Source organism: Epinephelus fuscoguttatus, linkage group LG12 (genome assembly GCF_011397635.1).
Source record: "Epinephelus fuscoguttatus linkage group LG12, E.fuscoguttatus.final_Chr_v1".
Classification (NCBI taxonomy): domain Eukaryota; kingdom Metazoa; phylum Chordata; class Actinopteri; order Perciformes; family Serranidae; genus Epinephelus; species Epinephelus fuscoguttatus.
In genome coordinates this window covers 27,439,734-27,457,445 of record NC_064763.1, presented here as the reverse complement: position 1 = coordinate 27,457,445, position 17,712 = coordinate 27,439,734, and the positions used below count along the sequence as shown (strand labels likewise).

Below are 17,712 nucleotides of genomic sequence, written 5' to 3'. Positions count from 1 at the left end.
TTCAGTACTTTGCCAAACAAAGTCTGCCATTGTTCTGCCACGGTGTTCTTGGTGCAAAGCCAGCATTTATACTTTGCCATGTGGCTAATTGCAATCAGGGGCAAACTGCATTCAGCTGCCAAACTTTGTGGGCGTGTTTGCGCTGGTATATCATTAGCGCAATATCCTTTGGGAATAGGATGTTAAGACGGAGCAAACTGCGGGTGCAAATGAAGTGCAATTGAAGGTGCTATCAGTGGCCACAGTTCATTCTTTGTGAATTCAGCCCTCAGTAGGCTATATCTTCAGTAGCTAGCTAGCTAACCCTTCACTTTTCAGGGTTCGATTTTGATTTTGAAACAGGGAAGAAAAATGTATCTTTAACCAACCTCTCCAGGTACCGAGTATCATTAATACACAATGTGCCCCAGGCACAACATTTAGCTCCAAAACCACAAAACCGGCCTGAAAACTAAGGAAATCTGAAACGATTGCATTAGAGTCAATGGAGCACAGCTGTGTTGTTGTCTGACCTTGGTCTGAGCCGGCCCAATGCTACGTTATGATTAGCCAGTCTATGTCCAGGGGGGGACAACTTTCCATAGACATTGCATGGCAGCTGGCTGCAGGCCGCACTTCACCGGTGTTTGGTGTGTTCTTGGCACCCAAAAACAACACTTTCACTGTGCTCAAAAAACATTGCTTTCCTGCTTGCTTGGTCCAGCAGCAGTCTTACAGCTCCATAAATCAAATTAATTCATCAAAAAAAGTTGATTTGATAAAAAAAAAAAAAAAGACTTCAAATCTTGGCAGAGATGACATCATAAGATATAGTGACAGACATTCAGAGTTTCATTTGAAAACCTCAATAGAAGCTTTAAATGTAAAGAAAGACTAAGATTTGGTATAGCCCCTTTACATATATGAAAATATATTTAACAAATCAAATTTTAAAAAAAGCCAGTCAAAAAACCCCACTGCATGTACACACCTTGATCCGAATTAAATATGCTATCTATTAAAAAAAATCTAATCCAGTTGACAGATAAAAAAATCTTTGTGTAAATGCTCTTTCCAGTTACTTTCTGTTTTCAGAAAATCTATACCCTTTCTGCACATCCTCATCTCGCAGAGTTCAAAGCGTTTCCCTGTAAAGACGCACCACACTCTTCCATTGTTTGACGTTTATGAACACTCTCCACCACTTACCCATGTGGTGCGTCTTTCCCAGGGGATTCTGTATTTAAAAACGTGGTGTTTACCAGGGAGATTGTGAATCATAGTGGGTAGCTGGTCTTCTGTTTAATAAACGCAGTGGTGTGCTCTGATAAAACTGCTGCTTTTGTACAAACAACAGTAAATCAATCATGCTGCATTTCAAGTGCTCTAAGCAAGGTTTGTCGTTTGCAGAAGTTTGTCTATTGTGGAGCGCTAGATTTGAAATATTGCTCATATCAAAATCCTTACAGTACTGGCTCCCTTTTTCCTCCTCCTCCTCATCCTCCACAGCAGCAGCATCAACATCACGTTTTCCTCTAAAGCCTCACTTTGCGGGATTTCTTCATTTTCCAGCCGCCTCTGAATGTGTAATTAATTTAAACTATCTCTCTCCAGGCCAGCATCTAGCCGCCTGTGTTTGACTGAAAGATCTCATTCACTGTTGACCCTCCTCTCTTTAAAGGCCACCCTTACCTGGCTATCATCCTTTTCCATCTCACTGTGACAGTATAGGAAATCCATTGCACTCTTAATAGGGGAGCGGAGAATGTGTAGATCAGAGTCAAGCACATGCCTCCCCTCCTGCCTCTCTCGCCGTTATAATGAGGCTATTGGTAGGAAAACATAACAAGCCAGATAAGATTCATGCTGATCAGTGGGCAGATAAAGCCTCAGTTCACCTCAAAGCACATAGTTCATCAGCATGCGTGCCTGAGAGACAGATCTGTATGTGACTAAAGGACTAAGTGACTAGTTAAGGGTGTCTTTGGCATACTGTATATTCATTTGTTAATGTGTACTTATATATAGTACATCCAATTACCGTATACAGCACCAAAGATTAATTCAACCTGTCACTTCACCTTTTTTTTATTGGTGGAAGATTAAATCAGGGTTATTTTAAGAAAATGTGACAACCTAATGGCATCTCTGTGAGGGATGCAAATGAGCATGAAAAAAGAACCTCATTAAACACAACACACAGATATATGCCACCTGTATAGGATGTTTGTGTGTGTGTGTGTGTGTGTGTGCACGCGCATACTTGTCTTACTTGTGAGCGTTGCACACTCTGTTCATGATGGATAACGTTCCTGATACCAACTAAGGTTTTTATAGTGGAAATAAGTCTTCAAATCAGGTGTTCTTTTAAAGTCTGACTCTGTCGACCCCCCCTTAAGCCCTGTCTTTCTCTTTCTCTGTGTGAATAAGTTGGATATGGGTGAATAAATGCTGCAGGGATAGCGTTAGCATGTAGCATTTGTGTTGCCCGTTGTTTCCGTCTATAGTTCCACCTGTTGACACACTGTTGTGATGTCAGTGTAAATGAGTTGACATGTTTAAGGTATTCCCACTGATGTAACCTTACTGTTGTGTTGCACAGTGGCTCCCAACTGGTGGGTTGTGGCCCAAAAGTGGGTCACAGGTTCATTCTGAATGGGCCGCAAGTGATTTGCGAATGTGTCAAGTTGGTAAAAAAAAAAAAAAAAAAACAGTTAATTTTTAAGTACAGTGAATTTCCAGTACAGAGTTTTTATTTTGAAGTGCCATTTCCTATTCCTTTTCCAGTGAGTGATTAATGACAGCTACAGAAAAAGCAAACCACCTCAATGACATGGCCAAACGCATGATGCTGAATACATTAAACAGTGTGGACCTTTAATGACGAGGGAGAAATCTGGACCTCATGGCTGGACCAGTTGGGAAACACTGGTGTAGCAGATGCGACATATGGTTGTTTTTGGCAGCCCCATGCCATCATCCTAATATATCCCTGTCAATCAAAAGTGGCTCCAAATGCCAGACCTGTAGGTTATTGAAGGATTTTATATTTCTGCTCTGGTAATTGAATTACTAACCTTTTTGCAATGAGCTAGATTAGCGTGACGTGCCTCCCAGCGTGTCTCACTTAAGTAGAATGTTTTGGTTTATGGGGTGGGAGAGGCAGACAGCATGTTATGTGTTTCGGCATGTGGGCTGCCTTGTTTAGCGCAGTGGTACTGGGAACATTTTACTAAACACAGTGTAAGCTGTATATTTTATTTCCTCGATGCAGTTGGATAGTTCAACGTATCGTTCGGTTTGTAATACGTACCAAACCAAAGGCTTGCATCGAACGGTTCAATACGAATACATGTATCGAGCAGTTTGTATGGTATCTTACAGAAATGCTGACACAACAGTTAGTATGATAACTGATGAATTAACGTCCCACAAACGATGTTATGTCCTTAAAGTTACTGAGGTTAGGTTTTGGAAAAGAAACATGGTGAGGACGTACCTTAAAAATAATCAAAGTTCACTCAAAGTTCATACGGTACCAAACACGCATCTCGAGTGGGAAGTCCTGGGTGAGAATTCGCTTTTTTTGTGACCCATCCACCACTCCAACCTGCCTCCTGACAAGACCGCTCAGGACTGCTTCCTTGTTTACTCCCATTAACGCAGCGGTCACGTGATCACTGCCTTTCAAAATACACGGGATACGTACAAATTTGGGTGCATTACTTTTATATTACATGAGTGCAAAATGAAAAAAGAAATTGTTTCAGTATTATTCTTTGTCATACTTCTCTTTTGAGGATAATCATGAAATACATTTTGAAACTACTAGTCCCATGATGCTTTGGGCAATGGAAACAGAAGGTATGATGCCATTAAGCCCCATTTTCTTTCATTTGCCATATTTGTTCACATTTTGGCTGTTGATACTATTAAAAGTATTATACTATTAAAAACTATTAAAACTATGACCTATTAAGGTGATTATTTTAAGGTGAATTTTTATATTTTTTTAGAGAATTTATGGACATTGAAGATATAGCTACTTTCAAGAGTTACCTCAGATTATGTAGTCAGATGTGCTCATACTGGGTTAGGCCAGTCTGAGATTTGCTTTGAGACGAGATCTTCACTGTCAGCTCTACCCTGCCTGGAAGTTGTGGTAAAAGAGCATTGCGGCCTGACACACGAGCCAAATGATAAGAGCTGTTTTTAAAACCAGCCCTTTCTGTTCACTGCATCTTGCAGATCTCCCCTGGGGCGAGAAGCATTTCCCCAGATCACTCTTAAATGAACAGTATCTGTCAACACATCACCAGACATTAGAAAATCACACTGCGGCATGTTGATTTGGGGAGTTTGGGAGTTTTTTGGTGGCAGCAATGATTAGTCTGATTTCCCCCATGAATGCCACCCTAGTCTGCGATCATTCTGCCCTCGCCCCGTGTGAAGGCATAAAAAATGAATTGCTTCCTGTGATAAAAAGAAGTCGAGCGCATTTCTCCTCCACATCAGTTTGAGAAAATTTGAGAATGTCCTTAGATACAATCAATCTGATTTCCCTGACCTTATGCTTCTATGACATTTAATTTACAAAAAACTACCAAGCCAGCAAGCGTGTGCATGACTGCTAATATTGCCTTGCCATTGCTTAGCCTTATATTTAAGAGGAAATAGAGTGGAATATTTGAGCCTAGATATACTGTACGTAGCCAAAGCTTTGCCTTCTGTGTCCTTGTAGCACTGAAAGTACACCAGATGAGACAGGGATTTCGCTTTTTCTAAAAAGAATGAACTGAAAATGACATTTAGTGTATATTACACTGCTCACTTGTCGCTGGCACTTCTCACTGGTATCACACAACCCACACACACTATCCATTCTTACATGGAGCATGCACACAGAGAAATGCATTTATACCTGCTTGTGTTTCATGTGTAACTCAGGTCAGCATTATTTAAATACCTGTTTCACATGTCTGCGTAACATCTCAGAGAGTGTAAGAAACAAGTCCTATTTAGCTGGAAGGAAGCATTTAAGATGTTGTTCATTTTTGCCTCAGTTGTTTACTCCGGTCCCTCATTCCGTGCTTTCACTTATCTGTCGAAATATGTACTTTGTCCTTACCCATACTCGCTTTTGCTCTCAGCTTCTGCTCGCTTTTGCAAGCTGGAAGAAAGCAGTGTATGAAGTATTTATGAAGGCCAGGTTTACCTCTGTCATAAAACCATGAGATGTCTGCCCTTGGCTCAGAAAGGATAGTGAGATCCCTGGCCATTCTGGACTGGACAAGCTTGAACTCAAGCAGCTTACGCACAGAGAAGAGGTTTATATCTCTGCCCTTTAAATTGATGTGGCTGAGTCAAGGGCAGGAATACTGAGCAAATGATGTCTGCAAGCGGGTCTGGTCACCAATTTGAGATTTTTTTTTTCTTTAAACGATAAAATATAGTTTATGTACTGATATTGTATACATATTGTTTGCAGTTCTTCCTTAGCAACAAAAAGAATGAAACTGCTGTGTGCTCCTGCATGTTTGTTTCCTCTTGTGCTTTGTATACACAAGAAAGTGCTATCATGGGAGAAATTCTTCCTGGATGTTTTTGGGTTTTTTTGTTTTTTGTCATCACCATATCAACGTCTGTTAACACCTTTCACAGCCCAGATGCGATTGGAAACATCCTCCCCCAATCTCAAAAACAAGCCAAAAAGATGTCACTCTCCCCTGTGACAGCTCGTGATTGCTACCAAACTGTCTTCTCTCTGTCAATCCACGCCACGCTTAAATAACACCAAATATCTCCATGGAGAAGTAGGTGATATTTTGTTGATCTGACTTCAGTTGTTGGAGTTGGACGTCAACTTTGTGATGGCAGCACCAACAGCTGCCCAGTCTAATTACTGTATGTAAATGACAACAGCACTGCCATAGCCAGCCCCTCTGGTGCCGGATAATTAATTTCATATCTGCAGATCAGAAATGACTGTCCTGAGGTGGTTGTACACCAGCGCTGAATACAAAGGTAGCTCCACCCTCTGCAGGGGTTGCATTCAATTTGCTCACAGCAGGAATCTTATCGCTGTCAAAAGAGCAAGTTTAGATTGGAAATGTGCACACACACACAAACACACACACACACACACACACACACACACACACACACGGAAATTAACATACAGTTCACTCAGAAACACACACAGAACAAAGCAGAGAAATGGAAGGTTTCATTACTTCAGTTGTAAGAACCAGAAAGGAAAGAACCTACATAACTCAATTTATGGCTGCTTGCGTAATAATAATGTGACTGATATGAATATGTCTAACTTTTACAGTGTAGCTTATTTAAGGTCACTAAACTTGCACGTGCATTATTACCATTTATTCCAGCTTGGTGTTTGTGAACAGAATAAATATTACACATGCATTTATACTTCATGTTTATATATCTTGATTGTTAGTTAGTTGCAGCTTAAATCCTCAAATATATGGGGGAGAAAATGAGAGTATTTTCACTTTGCGGTGGAGTTAATGTAAATGTGTGTTTCCATTCCAAACAAAATTGCTCTAAATGCTTTTAATTTTGTTTTTAGTCCTTCAGCACAAAATTGTCTGACTTGCAGAAGATTATTTTTGTGCAATTTAATTTCAATATGAATTCTGGATTCTCATTTCTCAGGTGTAAAAGTGTTAGGAAATGTTGATAAATCACATTTGAAATGTGACGTGGATGTGGGACGAATATTGATAGAAGGCGTGAAAAAGGTCATAGCGAAAGAGAAAGAAATAAAACTGAGTGTGTGACATGTTCCTGAGAAAAAGGAAGGAGTTTGTGTGAAAATTGTCCCAGTTGGGAGGGAGAGTCCCAGAGCGAGGGCAAGGAGTGTTGATGCACTTGTCTGATACGTTAGCTTCTATTCTAGGAAGTTCCTAACAACATTTTGTTCCATATTATCAGCTAAAATTGGTTCTGACCAAAAAAAGAAAAACATCTCTCCCTGGAAGTAACAGTACATTTGTATTTTCAATATTTTGCTGATGCTCTAAACCGGTGAGGATGTTGTGGATGCGTTTTCCTGCTTAAGGACGCTGTGATACAGATACACGTCTGGTTGATGAATTCACACCAGCTTTTGAACTGATCAAACTGTCGACCTTGTACGGTCTCTCCAATCACTGGGCCACCCTGCGGCCCGACACTCTGAGAATCACTCAGTCAGAGAAGCTTGTGTATCCAGCTGTGTTGCCACCTGTGTAACCTTATAGACAGGCATAACTGCCATGTCCTGTGTATCTTCTGTATCTCATTCGTGATCTTCTGAATGGGATTCATGTTGAACAGGAGGGTTGTTTTAACACTTAATAGTTACGATAAAAACAACAGCATGTTTTCATAATGTACTCTTTAATTTTAACCTTAAAAATGAATTTAGATAATAATTAGAATATAAGGTAGGTGCTGTTTTAGTTCAAATATGATTTTCATGAAGCTCCAGTGTTTAAAGAGTCAGTTCACCCCCAAATCAAAAATACATATTTTTCCTTTTACCTTGCGTGCTATTTATTAATCTAGATTGTTTGGTTGTGAGATGCTGAGTGCTGGAGATATTGGGCTTCTCTCCAGTATAATGCAACTAGATAGCTCTTGGTTTGTGGTGCTCAAAGGGCCAAAAACAATACACTTCGGAAACCCAAAAGCAATGTCTAATAAGATAATCCACAGACCTTGCTGTGAGCAGTTTCATGTAGGAATTATATTCTCTCTACCAGACTATATCTGCCAACCGTATCACAGGGGAGAAGGACGTGACATCTACTTACGAGTGAAAGGCCTGTGCTTGTAACAGCGTGAGGTGTAAACAATATTGGCATCCTCCTTGGCTGATCTGTAACATTAGGTAGGTCAGTGGTGCTAGGTGAACTAGCAGTAGATGCCCGCAGTGATAAGGTCAGCTGGTGTAATTTAGTAGAGAGAAAATAGTTCCTACATGAAACTGCTCACAGCAATGCAGCGCTGCAATGGGTAGTGTGCTATTTGTTGGCTGATGGCAGTCTGTACATGTACTGGAGGAACTGTATGTATAAACTTTTTTTTTTTGTAGCTTTTAACGGCGGGTACTGCACGTACCCAAGACAAATTTCCTTCGGGACAGTAAAGTCTATCTTAGTTCTTAGATCTTAACAAGGTCTGTGGTTTATCTTGAGTAACCAGGTCATGATTTCTGGAAAGAGACATTGCTGTTGAGTTTTTTGAAGTGAATTGTGTTTTTGGCACTTTGAGCACCACAAGCTGGGTGCCGTCTACTTCAGTCATATTTGAGAGACGGTAGACTCTACAGCAGAGTCACTCGACAACTCACACTAAAACAAGCTAGATGGATAAATAGCACTACAGGTAAGAGGAAGAATATGTATTTTTGATTTGGGGGTGAACTGTCCCTTTAAAGGGTAATTCTGGTGTATTACAAGTCGGTTCTTAAACAAACCTAGATGTTACCCCAATGTTTGGAAGAAAAAACAAAGCTGATCAATAGGTGTTTGACCCAAAGTGCCCTTTGTAAACACCCATCACAGTTTGCATACGGTTCCACTTTTTAGTACAGCTTTGACCTTCTCTGCTGCTTACCATATTGCTTGCACACAGTTTTTATGTTGCAATGACTGTTTATGACCGACATTACGCTAACTTTCAGGATTAGCTCGTATTAACGTGTTTACAAGCTGCTTGATTACCTTAGCCCTCTGTTTCGTGCTTCATTGTTGCATCATTACTGTGTTCCCAGATCTCAGAGATTGCTTTTTCATACCTGATAGAAGTGCTGGCAGTGTGAAAACAAGACTAATCCTTTGAATTCAAATTCAATGTGATGATATCCCGAGTCTGCATTTATAACGTATTTATGTTCGACTGGCTTAAAAGGTGAATTGGCTAATCAAAACTGTGGACTGCCTCTATCCATTTTGTAATCCTGTATTCCCAGCCCATACATCACAGCTCTACAGCTCAGTTGAGCTCCAGTCCTGGTGTAAAGGTCAGTAGCTCCAGGCTGTCCGTCTGTCTCCCTGCATCTCTCTCTTTTTCTCTGCTTCTTGAATGCCTAAATAAGAAAGGTTAGTAGACTCAGCTGCTCTTGCTTGAAAGGTCATGTCAGAGAGCAGACAGGAAACATCCGGGATACTCTTATCAGTATTATTTGTCCGGTAGTTTGCTTTGGCAACAGGTACTGTCTGTTTGACTGTGCCTTCCCGTTCTGTGGATATCTCTACTGGCTGCACAGACATTTACTTTTGGCATACGTAATAGTTTGGTCTTTTGAGAAAAATTGGATGCAGTACTTTGTGTGGTGGGAGGCACAAGTCCAAATGATTGTGGGGAAGCTTTGCCGCCAGGCTTGATTATTAGCCAGTGTATACACTGTGTACTGGAGGGTACTGAGTGGTCCCTTTAATTCTTAAGATTCATCTCATCGAGGGAGACAGCTGTGTGAAGGGTAAAGTGAGAATCTAGACGAAATTATGATTTGCTATTTGTTCAGAGGCAGCTGTAACCCGCATTGCGATAGTCACCATCTTATATGAATCAAGTGTTGCATTGCTCTATATGCCATTTAAGGTGACATATATATTATTCAATTCAAGCTAAATAAAGCAAAGCTAATTTCATTATGTCATTACTTCATAATGTCATGCGCATGAGGGCGTTGTTGACCTGGCTTAGCCTTGGCATGTCAGTCAAAGTGGAGGGCAATTAAACTGACCCCACTCTCCATGAGAGATAAAGCCCCAATTGAGTACAAGAAAGGAGGTAGGATCAAGATAAATTTGAAAGAGTGGGAGAGCACGGGGAGAAAGAGAGAATATGAAAATGAGAGACAAAGAAAGTGGAAATGCCACCCTTCAGGGATCAACTAGAGGAGGAAACGTGACACAGAGAGAGAGAGGAATAGAGAGAAGGGAATTGAGTGGAATGGATGTGAACTGGAAAAGAGAGAGCAGGAAACTGAAAGTAGGAGAAAGCGTGGAGGTGAAGTGAGGGAAGGACCTAAATTTAGACATGGAAATCAGGAGAGAACAGCTGCCTCTTTCCCTCAGGAGATACATTTAAATCAGGTCTGGGTGGCCAGAGGGGAGAATGGAAGAACCTACTCCACTGGCCAATTAGGCACACAGAGCACTGCACTGTTCTAATATAACCATCATTGTGGCCCCTTCGGCCCTTCCAATCCCACCGGACGTGTTTCACCAGACACCGACGCAGGGCTTAGGCAGAGGGATCCCCGTACTGTTGTAACTTTGTATAGGCACTAGTGCCAGAGGAAAAAAGGGAGAGAATGGCAGAAAGAAACTGTAATATATTCTATGATTTTTAACTTCTGTCCTGATAAGTAAAGTTATAGTGCAAACCAAACATGCAGAGGCAGCTTACAGTTTTATGCACTGCAGATCTGGAATAAACTTCCACAGCTCTTCAGGTCTGCTCCAACCCTTTGTTATTTTAAAACGGGGCTTAAAACTTTCTGTTAGCCGCTGCTTTTCCAAAGGTCATTTAAAGATGTCTCATTTTGTACTTCTACAGCTCCTAAATCCTTTAAATCTACCGCATTTCTTTTTTCCTTTTTTCCTCTTTAATGAATTGCTTGTTTTCAGTTTTGATTGTATGTTTATGCTTGTGTGAAGCATTTTGAATTACTATTGTGTCTGAATTGTGCTATAGAAAATTAACTTGCCTTGTCTTACAAATAGATGTATGTTTTGTATCACGCTTTAAAGGGACACTCCTCCTCCTCCCCCCCCAAATTACCATTTGTGTATCAGTTACTCACACGCTTTTGATCAGCAAAGATTTTAAAGATGGAGAAGATTCTTGAGGAACTGAAGTAAAGGGGGGCCGCGTTTCACAACAGTAAAACTATATCAAAACATCAGTTTACAAACTAATACAGTCAAATCCAAGTCTATTAATCCACTTGTATGCTCAGTACTTCCCAAATTAACAGCCCTTTTCAAAGAGGAACTAACTTAAAGTGAAACTTATTCTGCCTTCAAAGCCAGACTCCATTGACAAAAACAGTAATTTTACCTTGCTGAACACAGAAGCTGCTGGTCTGCTGTGGCCTTGATCAGTTAGTTAGTTTGTCATTATGAGACTTTGGTATTTTAGAGGGTTAGTTCAGATTAACCAAAGTCACACAATAACACAAACAAACTACAAATTGAGGCAATGGTAGTGCAGCAGCTCCCGTGTTCACTGAGGTTGAATTACTGGTTTTGTCAATGGAGTCTGGATTTGGAGAAAGTATAGATGTGTATTGCATTCACTTCAGTATCCCATCAGAAATGATTGTTTGTTTGGGAAGCACTGAGCATATGGACAAATGAGACTTGGATTATACTGCTCGAGTTATGTGGGCGTTCGTAAACGGATGTTTTAATATAATTTGGCTTTTGTTAAAGCAGCCACCTATGACTTCAATTCATCAAGAATGTTTGCCTTTTTAGGATTCTTCATTTATAGGCATGTAAGAAAAAGTTTTCTTCATGAATTTAATGTAACATAGGTGATTAATTGATATACTAATGGTCATCTGGGGGATGAAGTGTTCATTTAAACTGGGGAGAACTGTAAGAAATATTGATCAAAGATATCTATCAAATAACTTAATTTCTTTTCACATATATACACAGTTTTTGAAGCACAATTCAAATGGTATTTGATGAAAATATGGATAGACAAAACACTTTGGAGGCACCCATGTTCCCCAGGGGCATGTTAAGCATTTTGCTGTAACATTAAATCATCCAAATCTCATGTTGTCTTGTTTGTCAAAAGCAGATCATTTGGAGAACAAACTAGCAGATTATACTTCAGGGATGAGTACAGGGTTGACAGTATCACAAGTGAGCATATCCCGAGAGCGTCTCCATCTTCAACTATATATATATATATATATATATATATATATATATATATATATATATATATATATATATATATATATATTTTTTTTTTTTTTTTTTTTTTTTTTTTTTTTTTTTGCAGAGACACATCCACTGCAGTGATGAACTAAAATCATACACAGCATCATATTGTGCAGAAACTCACACAAAAAAAATCATCATTGCCACCATTTGGTATGGCAGTTAACCATTAACTTCCCTTTGTGGCTAGCACAAAGGAAATAAAATGTATCACACTGTGCTGTATGTCACCCAACTGCGTGAGTGAGAAAAATGGGGGGAAAGTAAGTGATTTAAAGAGAGGAAGTAATAAAGAGAGCGAGGGCAGGCGCAGGAGAACGGTAAATCGTTGGCAGATCATGCCTCATGCAAAACTTTCATGAATAAAACATATTCCTAGCCTCCCATAGCTCAGATCCATTTTTCCTCCGTTCCCCTGCTCTTCCCACTCTATCTCTCACACGCATGATTAACCTCGGGAGGCCTTAATCAACACTGGAAATGACCCGTGCTCCTTGACTTACCTCTCTCTACTTCTCCTCTCCTCCTTCACCTCACCCTCTCTGCTCTCAACACGTCCTTCACCACAGGGTCTGTCAGTGATGGGGTTTGCCTCACCTGCTAACCCTGCAGACGAGCGCTATTTGAGGGTTTGTTTATCTTACCTGTGCAGTCATTAGCTGAAGCAAGGGGAACGCAAAATTGCCTGCCGAGTGAGATCTAATACATTAACAGCGTTTGAATGGAAAGGAGTCACACGGAATCACATGGAAATGGAATATGAAAACTTCTCATTTCTGAATGTGTCTTATTTCTTTCTTTTCTTATATGTTTTTTTCCAGTTTCATGATCCTTTCCTGGGGGGGATGGTGGTTTAAGACGGGAGAGTTAGCTGGGGATGAATAATCTTTCTTACCTAAGCCTTTATTCACACAGTCTTTAAAACCTGTCCTCTGGGGATAGGGACAGGGATAGATTTATGGTTATTATTATTATTTACTTGCTCACAGCCTCCCTCGCACACATACAACACACACACACACACATGCACAGCAGTGAGCTGTCCATAGTTCTGAAAACTGGCAGGCAGCTATTGACGAACCAATTGCAAAGGCGACCTATCCATGGTGCTGAAAACTAGCTCTCGGACTCGGAGGTCACACAGAATTATATAACTCTGTTTATCTATCTGTTACTCTCATCGGATGCAGGCATTGCGCACACACAAGCATCCACACATGCACTCACAAGTCCGCTGAGAACGGTTTTTAATTGGTCTTCCCTGTGTAGCTGAGGTTTCAGGGTCTGTACCGCAGGCTAAATGCCCCCTGTGTGTTCTATGTTAGGGTCCAATTTAGCACACAGTAGTGAGTGGCCATCCTGGCTGAACATTTGCTTTTTAATTAGGGTGTTAAGCTTCTTTTTTTTCAAAGACTCAAACCAGATTTACTCTCTTTGTCCTGTAGCATGAAGAGCTGATTTGCTCCTCCAGTGACAGAAAAAGAATTTTCTTTATTTTATGCGCATCATTATGAACTAAGTGGATAAAAATCACATTACTTTCTAGTCTAACTTCATAGTTTAAATTTTATATGATCATGTGAAATTTATTAAGCGAATTTAATTAACAAAGCAACCTTACAAATCCAGCAATCAAAAATGCACCATCTGTTTCACTCCGTCTTCCCTCTGTATCTTTATCTCCCACTCCCTCCTGATGCATTCTCATCTCCTCTTACATGTTTTTGTCTCATGTGTCATGTTGCAGGCATCAGCGGTCAGTACCCTCTCGTTCAGAACGTGACGGTGACAGAGGGTGGGACGGCGAACATGACCTGCCGTGTGGAGTATAATGACAACACCTCCCTCCAGTGGTCAAACCCAGCACAGCAGACACTCTTTTTTGGGGACAAGAAAGGTGAGTTTTTGGTAGATTGACAGACAGCAGGAGCCGCACGACAGATGCAGACTTACAAAGTATTCCCTGTGTTAGGTTTGTGGTGTTTGAGAAATGCACAAAACACACAAAAACAGAATTCTTCTTTTTTTTTCTTTTTCTTTTTTTTTTTTTTGAGGCTGGAGAGCAACCTGAAAAATCCCCTCTGTGTTCCTGTGTTTGTGTCACTTGAATAAGCTGCTGTCTTTGTTGTGTCATAGCATCTGTCCCACATTTCATGTGTCTGTGTTTTCCTGTCGGTGCTCTGTTTTCACAGCAAGAGCATTCACAGTGCATAGAAAAAGATACACACCTTTCCTCTTGGGATGGATAGTATGTGGCTATTATTATTTTTCACTTAATCCGTCAAACTTACACACACATACACACACACACAAACATCTGTTAAGGAGAACGCTTGAGAACAGATATGGCAGCTCTCTTTCTGACTTGTTTTGCAAAGAACTAGCCTGAATGTTTCTGTTTGTTTGTTTGTTTGTGTGCAGTCTATTTTACTTCAGTGTCAGATGTGTTTATTGTGTATTTGATAGTTGGAAAGGAGAAAATGGAAAAACACTGGTGTAATTTGGTTGGATTTGGACATCAGCAGGGGAACAAGGAGCAGGCTACTATAGATAAGATAAGATATACTTTATTGTCCCCAAGGGGAAATTTTGCTTGGGCAATAGTGCTACACACAGCTGCAATCAACTTAAAACAACACAAGACAGAACAGTGGTATACCAAAGACAAAATAATAAATTATATACAACAGAAATAGAAGAAGGATATCTAAAATATTGCACATCATGGGAGATAAAAGATGTACATACATAGGCATTGTAAAAATGAAGAAAGAAATGCAACAGTCCCTTCTTGCTTATGAACTATATAATGAAGATTAACCTGTTTCCTTGTGGAGCAGTGATAGCTTGCTACAATAGCTTTTGTGGTTGCAGTGCAAACCTTGGAGCAGGCTGTCTAGAAAGTGGTGGATGAAATGTGTTGTTGTTTTTCTATACTCTTTTCTATCTGAATCAAAAGATGCACTCTCAAAAGTTTCATGTTGTTGAAATCAAGTTAAAACATCAGAAACAACCCACACACTCTCAAAGTCAACCATTCACCCCGCTGTGCAAGTGCCCTTCACTGCAACCCTGTAGTACTTTAAGCTCGCACTGCCTCCAGCACATACAGTGCAGTGTGAAGTAAATTTCAGCTAAAACAACAAACCCAATCACCTGAGCCTTGGATGCTACAGCATTATGGCTTTGTGTATAATTGATGGCGTGAGAGCATTAAATTGCCTCCATATAATTAAATCATTGTGGTACAGCATGAACTGTGTTTGGCAGTGGACTGAACCTTGCTTTGCATCAAATCAGCTATTTGGTGGAATATTTTTTCAAGGTACAGAGTGCTCCAGGGTGATGTTTTTCTGTGGGGCAACCTGGAAATTAGCATCACCCTGGTTCCCTTGAGAAAGAGCCTATGGGATTTCTCCATTGGATTTTGGATCATTACAGGAAAAAAAACTATGTGGCACATATGTTCATGATACTTATATATTTTGATCAGCAATATAATCTTACCAAGTGAAGACCACGTTTATGATTTTTGAAAGCATGAATGCAATTAGGCAATAACTGAACTACACTATGGCTGCATGCAAGTGGCAGCCTACAAGGCTGAAAAATGAAGCCAGTGAGGAAGTGCCAAAAACTGCACTTCTTCGGATGACCGCTTGAGACTGACTCCATAACAGAGTCAATACCCATAAAACTAAAAATGTTTAGAGCCTATTACAAAAAACAGATTTGGTCTCATTGGCTTATTTAATCATTCATCAACTGCATGCAGGGTGAATTTTTTTTATAACTCACCTGTTTACTTTCATTAAGGCCCACGATACGCATATTTAAGGCCGCTTGCGTGACAGGCTGTCTGCAAGGCGTCACCACAGTCTGAGTCTCGTCACTCCACAGCTCCCCCCTCTCGTCCAAATATGGTCACTTGTGGCTCCAAAAAACCAAGATGGCTCCAGCCAAATGGCGAAGTTGAGGCTTGAAAACAGCAGTCCAAAAACCAATAGGTGACATCACAACCAGTCAGTAGCTTGAATCCCTTTGTGTATATGGTCCATTTTTTCCAGTATTCTATGGATTGATCAAGTCGCAGTCTTAAAGAAAAGGTGATTTTCTCCATTCAGATATCTCCAGGCCTGATTCCCTCTCCCATTTCGGTTTGACCTGGGCAGTGGAATAATTTTTGGAGTTTTGTAATTCATTATATATCCATGAATGTTTGTTGTCTTTTGTCTGATATACATCAGTGAATATATTAATCTAATTGGGTTCATTATCCTCTGTTTCATTTCTTAAGTAAAATAGTCCTCGACCAGGAAATATCCAAAAATATCCTTTTTTCCAAGGTTATAAACATTTGAAAGCTGGTCAAAAGTCTGCAAGTCATTACCATTAGCTATAGTGAGTAAGCTGTTACACCATTATGTGCCCATTGTCTAAACTGCACATCTAGACCAGAAGGTATAAACTCTGGATTGTAAGTCACCCATTTCATTTCACCCATTGTCACATGCTTATCAAGGTGAAATCTTCTGCAGGTCTTAAACCATATCCTAAGCACTACCTTGGTCCATTGGTTTGTCCAGATAAGAATCCTGGTGCTGGTAATTACATGAGCACATTTTTATGTGACGTGACACATAAAAGCATCAAATTCACGAGTGGGATATTTACTGACATATTTTGTATAATTGAATGAACCTGAAAACCTCTTAAGACTAAAGAGATTTCGGACATCTATCCAAATACCATTTTCAAGAAACCCATTGACTTTAAGACAAGTGAACTGATACTGCAAAAATGCTAACTCATTTCCATGTTTCAGGACTCTTTCCTGCACCACTCTATTGTGATGAGTTAAGCGGGATTTATACTTGTGTGCATTTACACCGTTGTGAGCATTTACACTTGTACGGTGGTGTGTCTGTGTCACTGTGCAGGTACACCTCCAAAACACTAGTTGGCGGCGGAGGTTTCAGTGAAGTGCTGTAAAGTTAATTGATTCAAAACACACATTTAACATGACTTAAAAGTGACCGTTCCAAACACAAGTACACAAATCGGCTTCACTGTAATTCGCAGCATTCACAGACAAAGCATTTGTCTCTTTTTTTTTTGTTTTGTTTTGGGGTTTTTTTTATATTTTTTGGGGCATTTTACCCTTTATTTGATAGGACAGACAAGTGTGAAAGAGAGAGAGGGAGTGACATGCAGCAAAGGGCCACAGGCTGGAGTCGAACCCGGGCTGCTGCGGCAACGGCCTTGTACATGGGGCGCCTGCTTTACCACTAAGCCACCGACGCCCCAGCATTTGTCTTTTGTTGGACACATTTTCCCCACAACTATAAAATGCTGATGTTATTAGCACAAGTCTATGGCATTTTACGTTGTATAAATTAGGCTCGCAGCTAGCAGACTTTTCTCTGCTTATATGAAGCCAGGGACAACAGCAACATTTAAAAAAGGTAATGTTACAAAATTCAGCTCCATTACAACTCACAAGGTCCACCGACAAAACAACTGTCTTACACTTAACACGTTTTCCAAACAAATACAACATGCTAACGTTATTAGCACAAGCCTATGGCATTTTACATTGTATAAAGAAGCCTAGCGACAAGTGGAGATTTCCTCTGCTCATATGAAGCAAGAATAAATCACGAAGGATAAATCACACACTAGACTTAAAATGCTGTTGTTGTGGAGGCTTTATTGTCTTCGCTATTTAGTGTTTCTTCTATTTGAAATTAAATTA

General features: G+C 40.2%; 1 protein-coding gene across 3 annotated transcripts in view; it reads left to right on the top strand.

The window, feature by feature from the left end:
* The window catches only part of cadm2a (cell adhesion molecule 2a), a 361,176-nt gene that overhangs the window by 266,052 nt on the left and 77,412 nt on the right, over window positions 1-17,712 (top strand). For all 3 annotated transcript variants that reach the window (XM_049592823.1, XM_049592825.1, XM_049592824.1), the window contains one exon: window positions 13,705-13,854. In XM_049592823.1, the coding sequence (XP_049448780.1) occupies window positions 13,705-13,854 (150 nt within the window). The remainder of the gene's footprint in view (window positions 1-13,704; window positions 13,855-17,712) is intronic.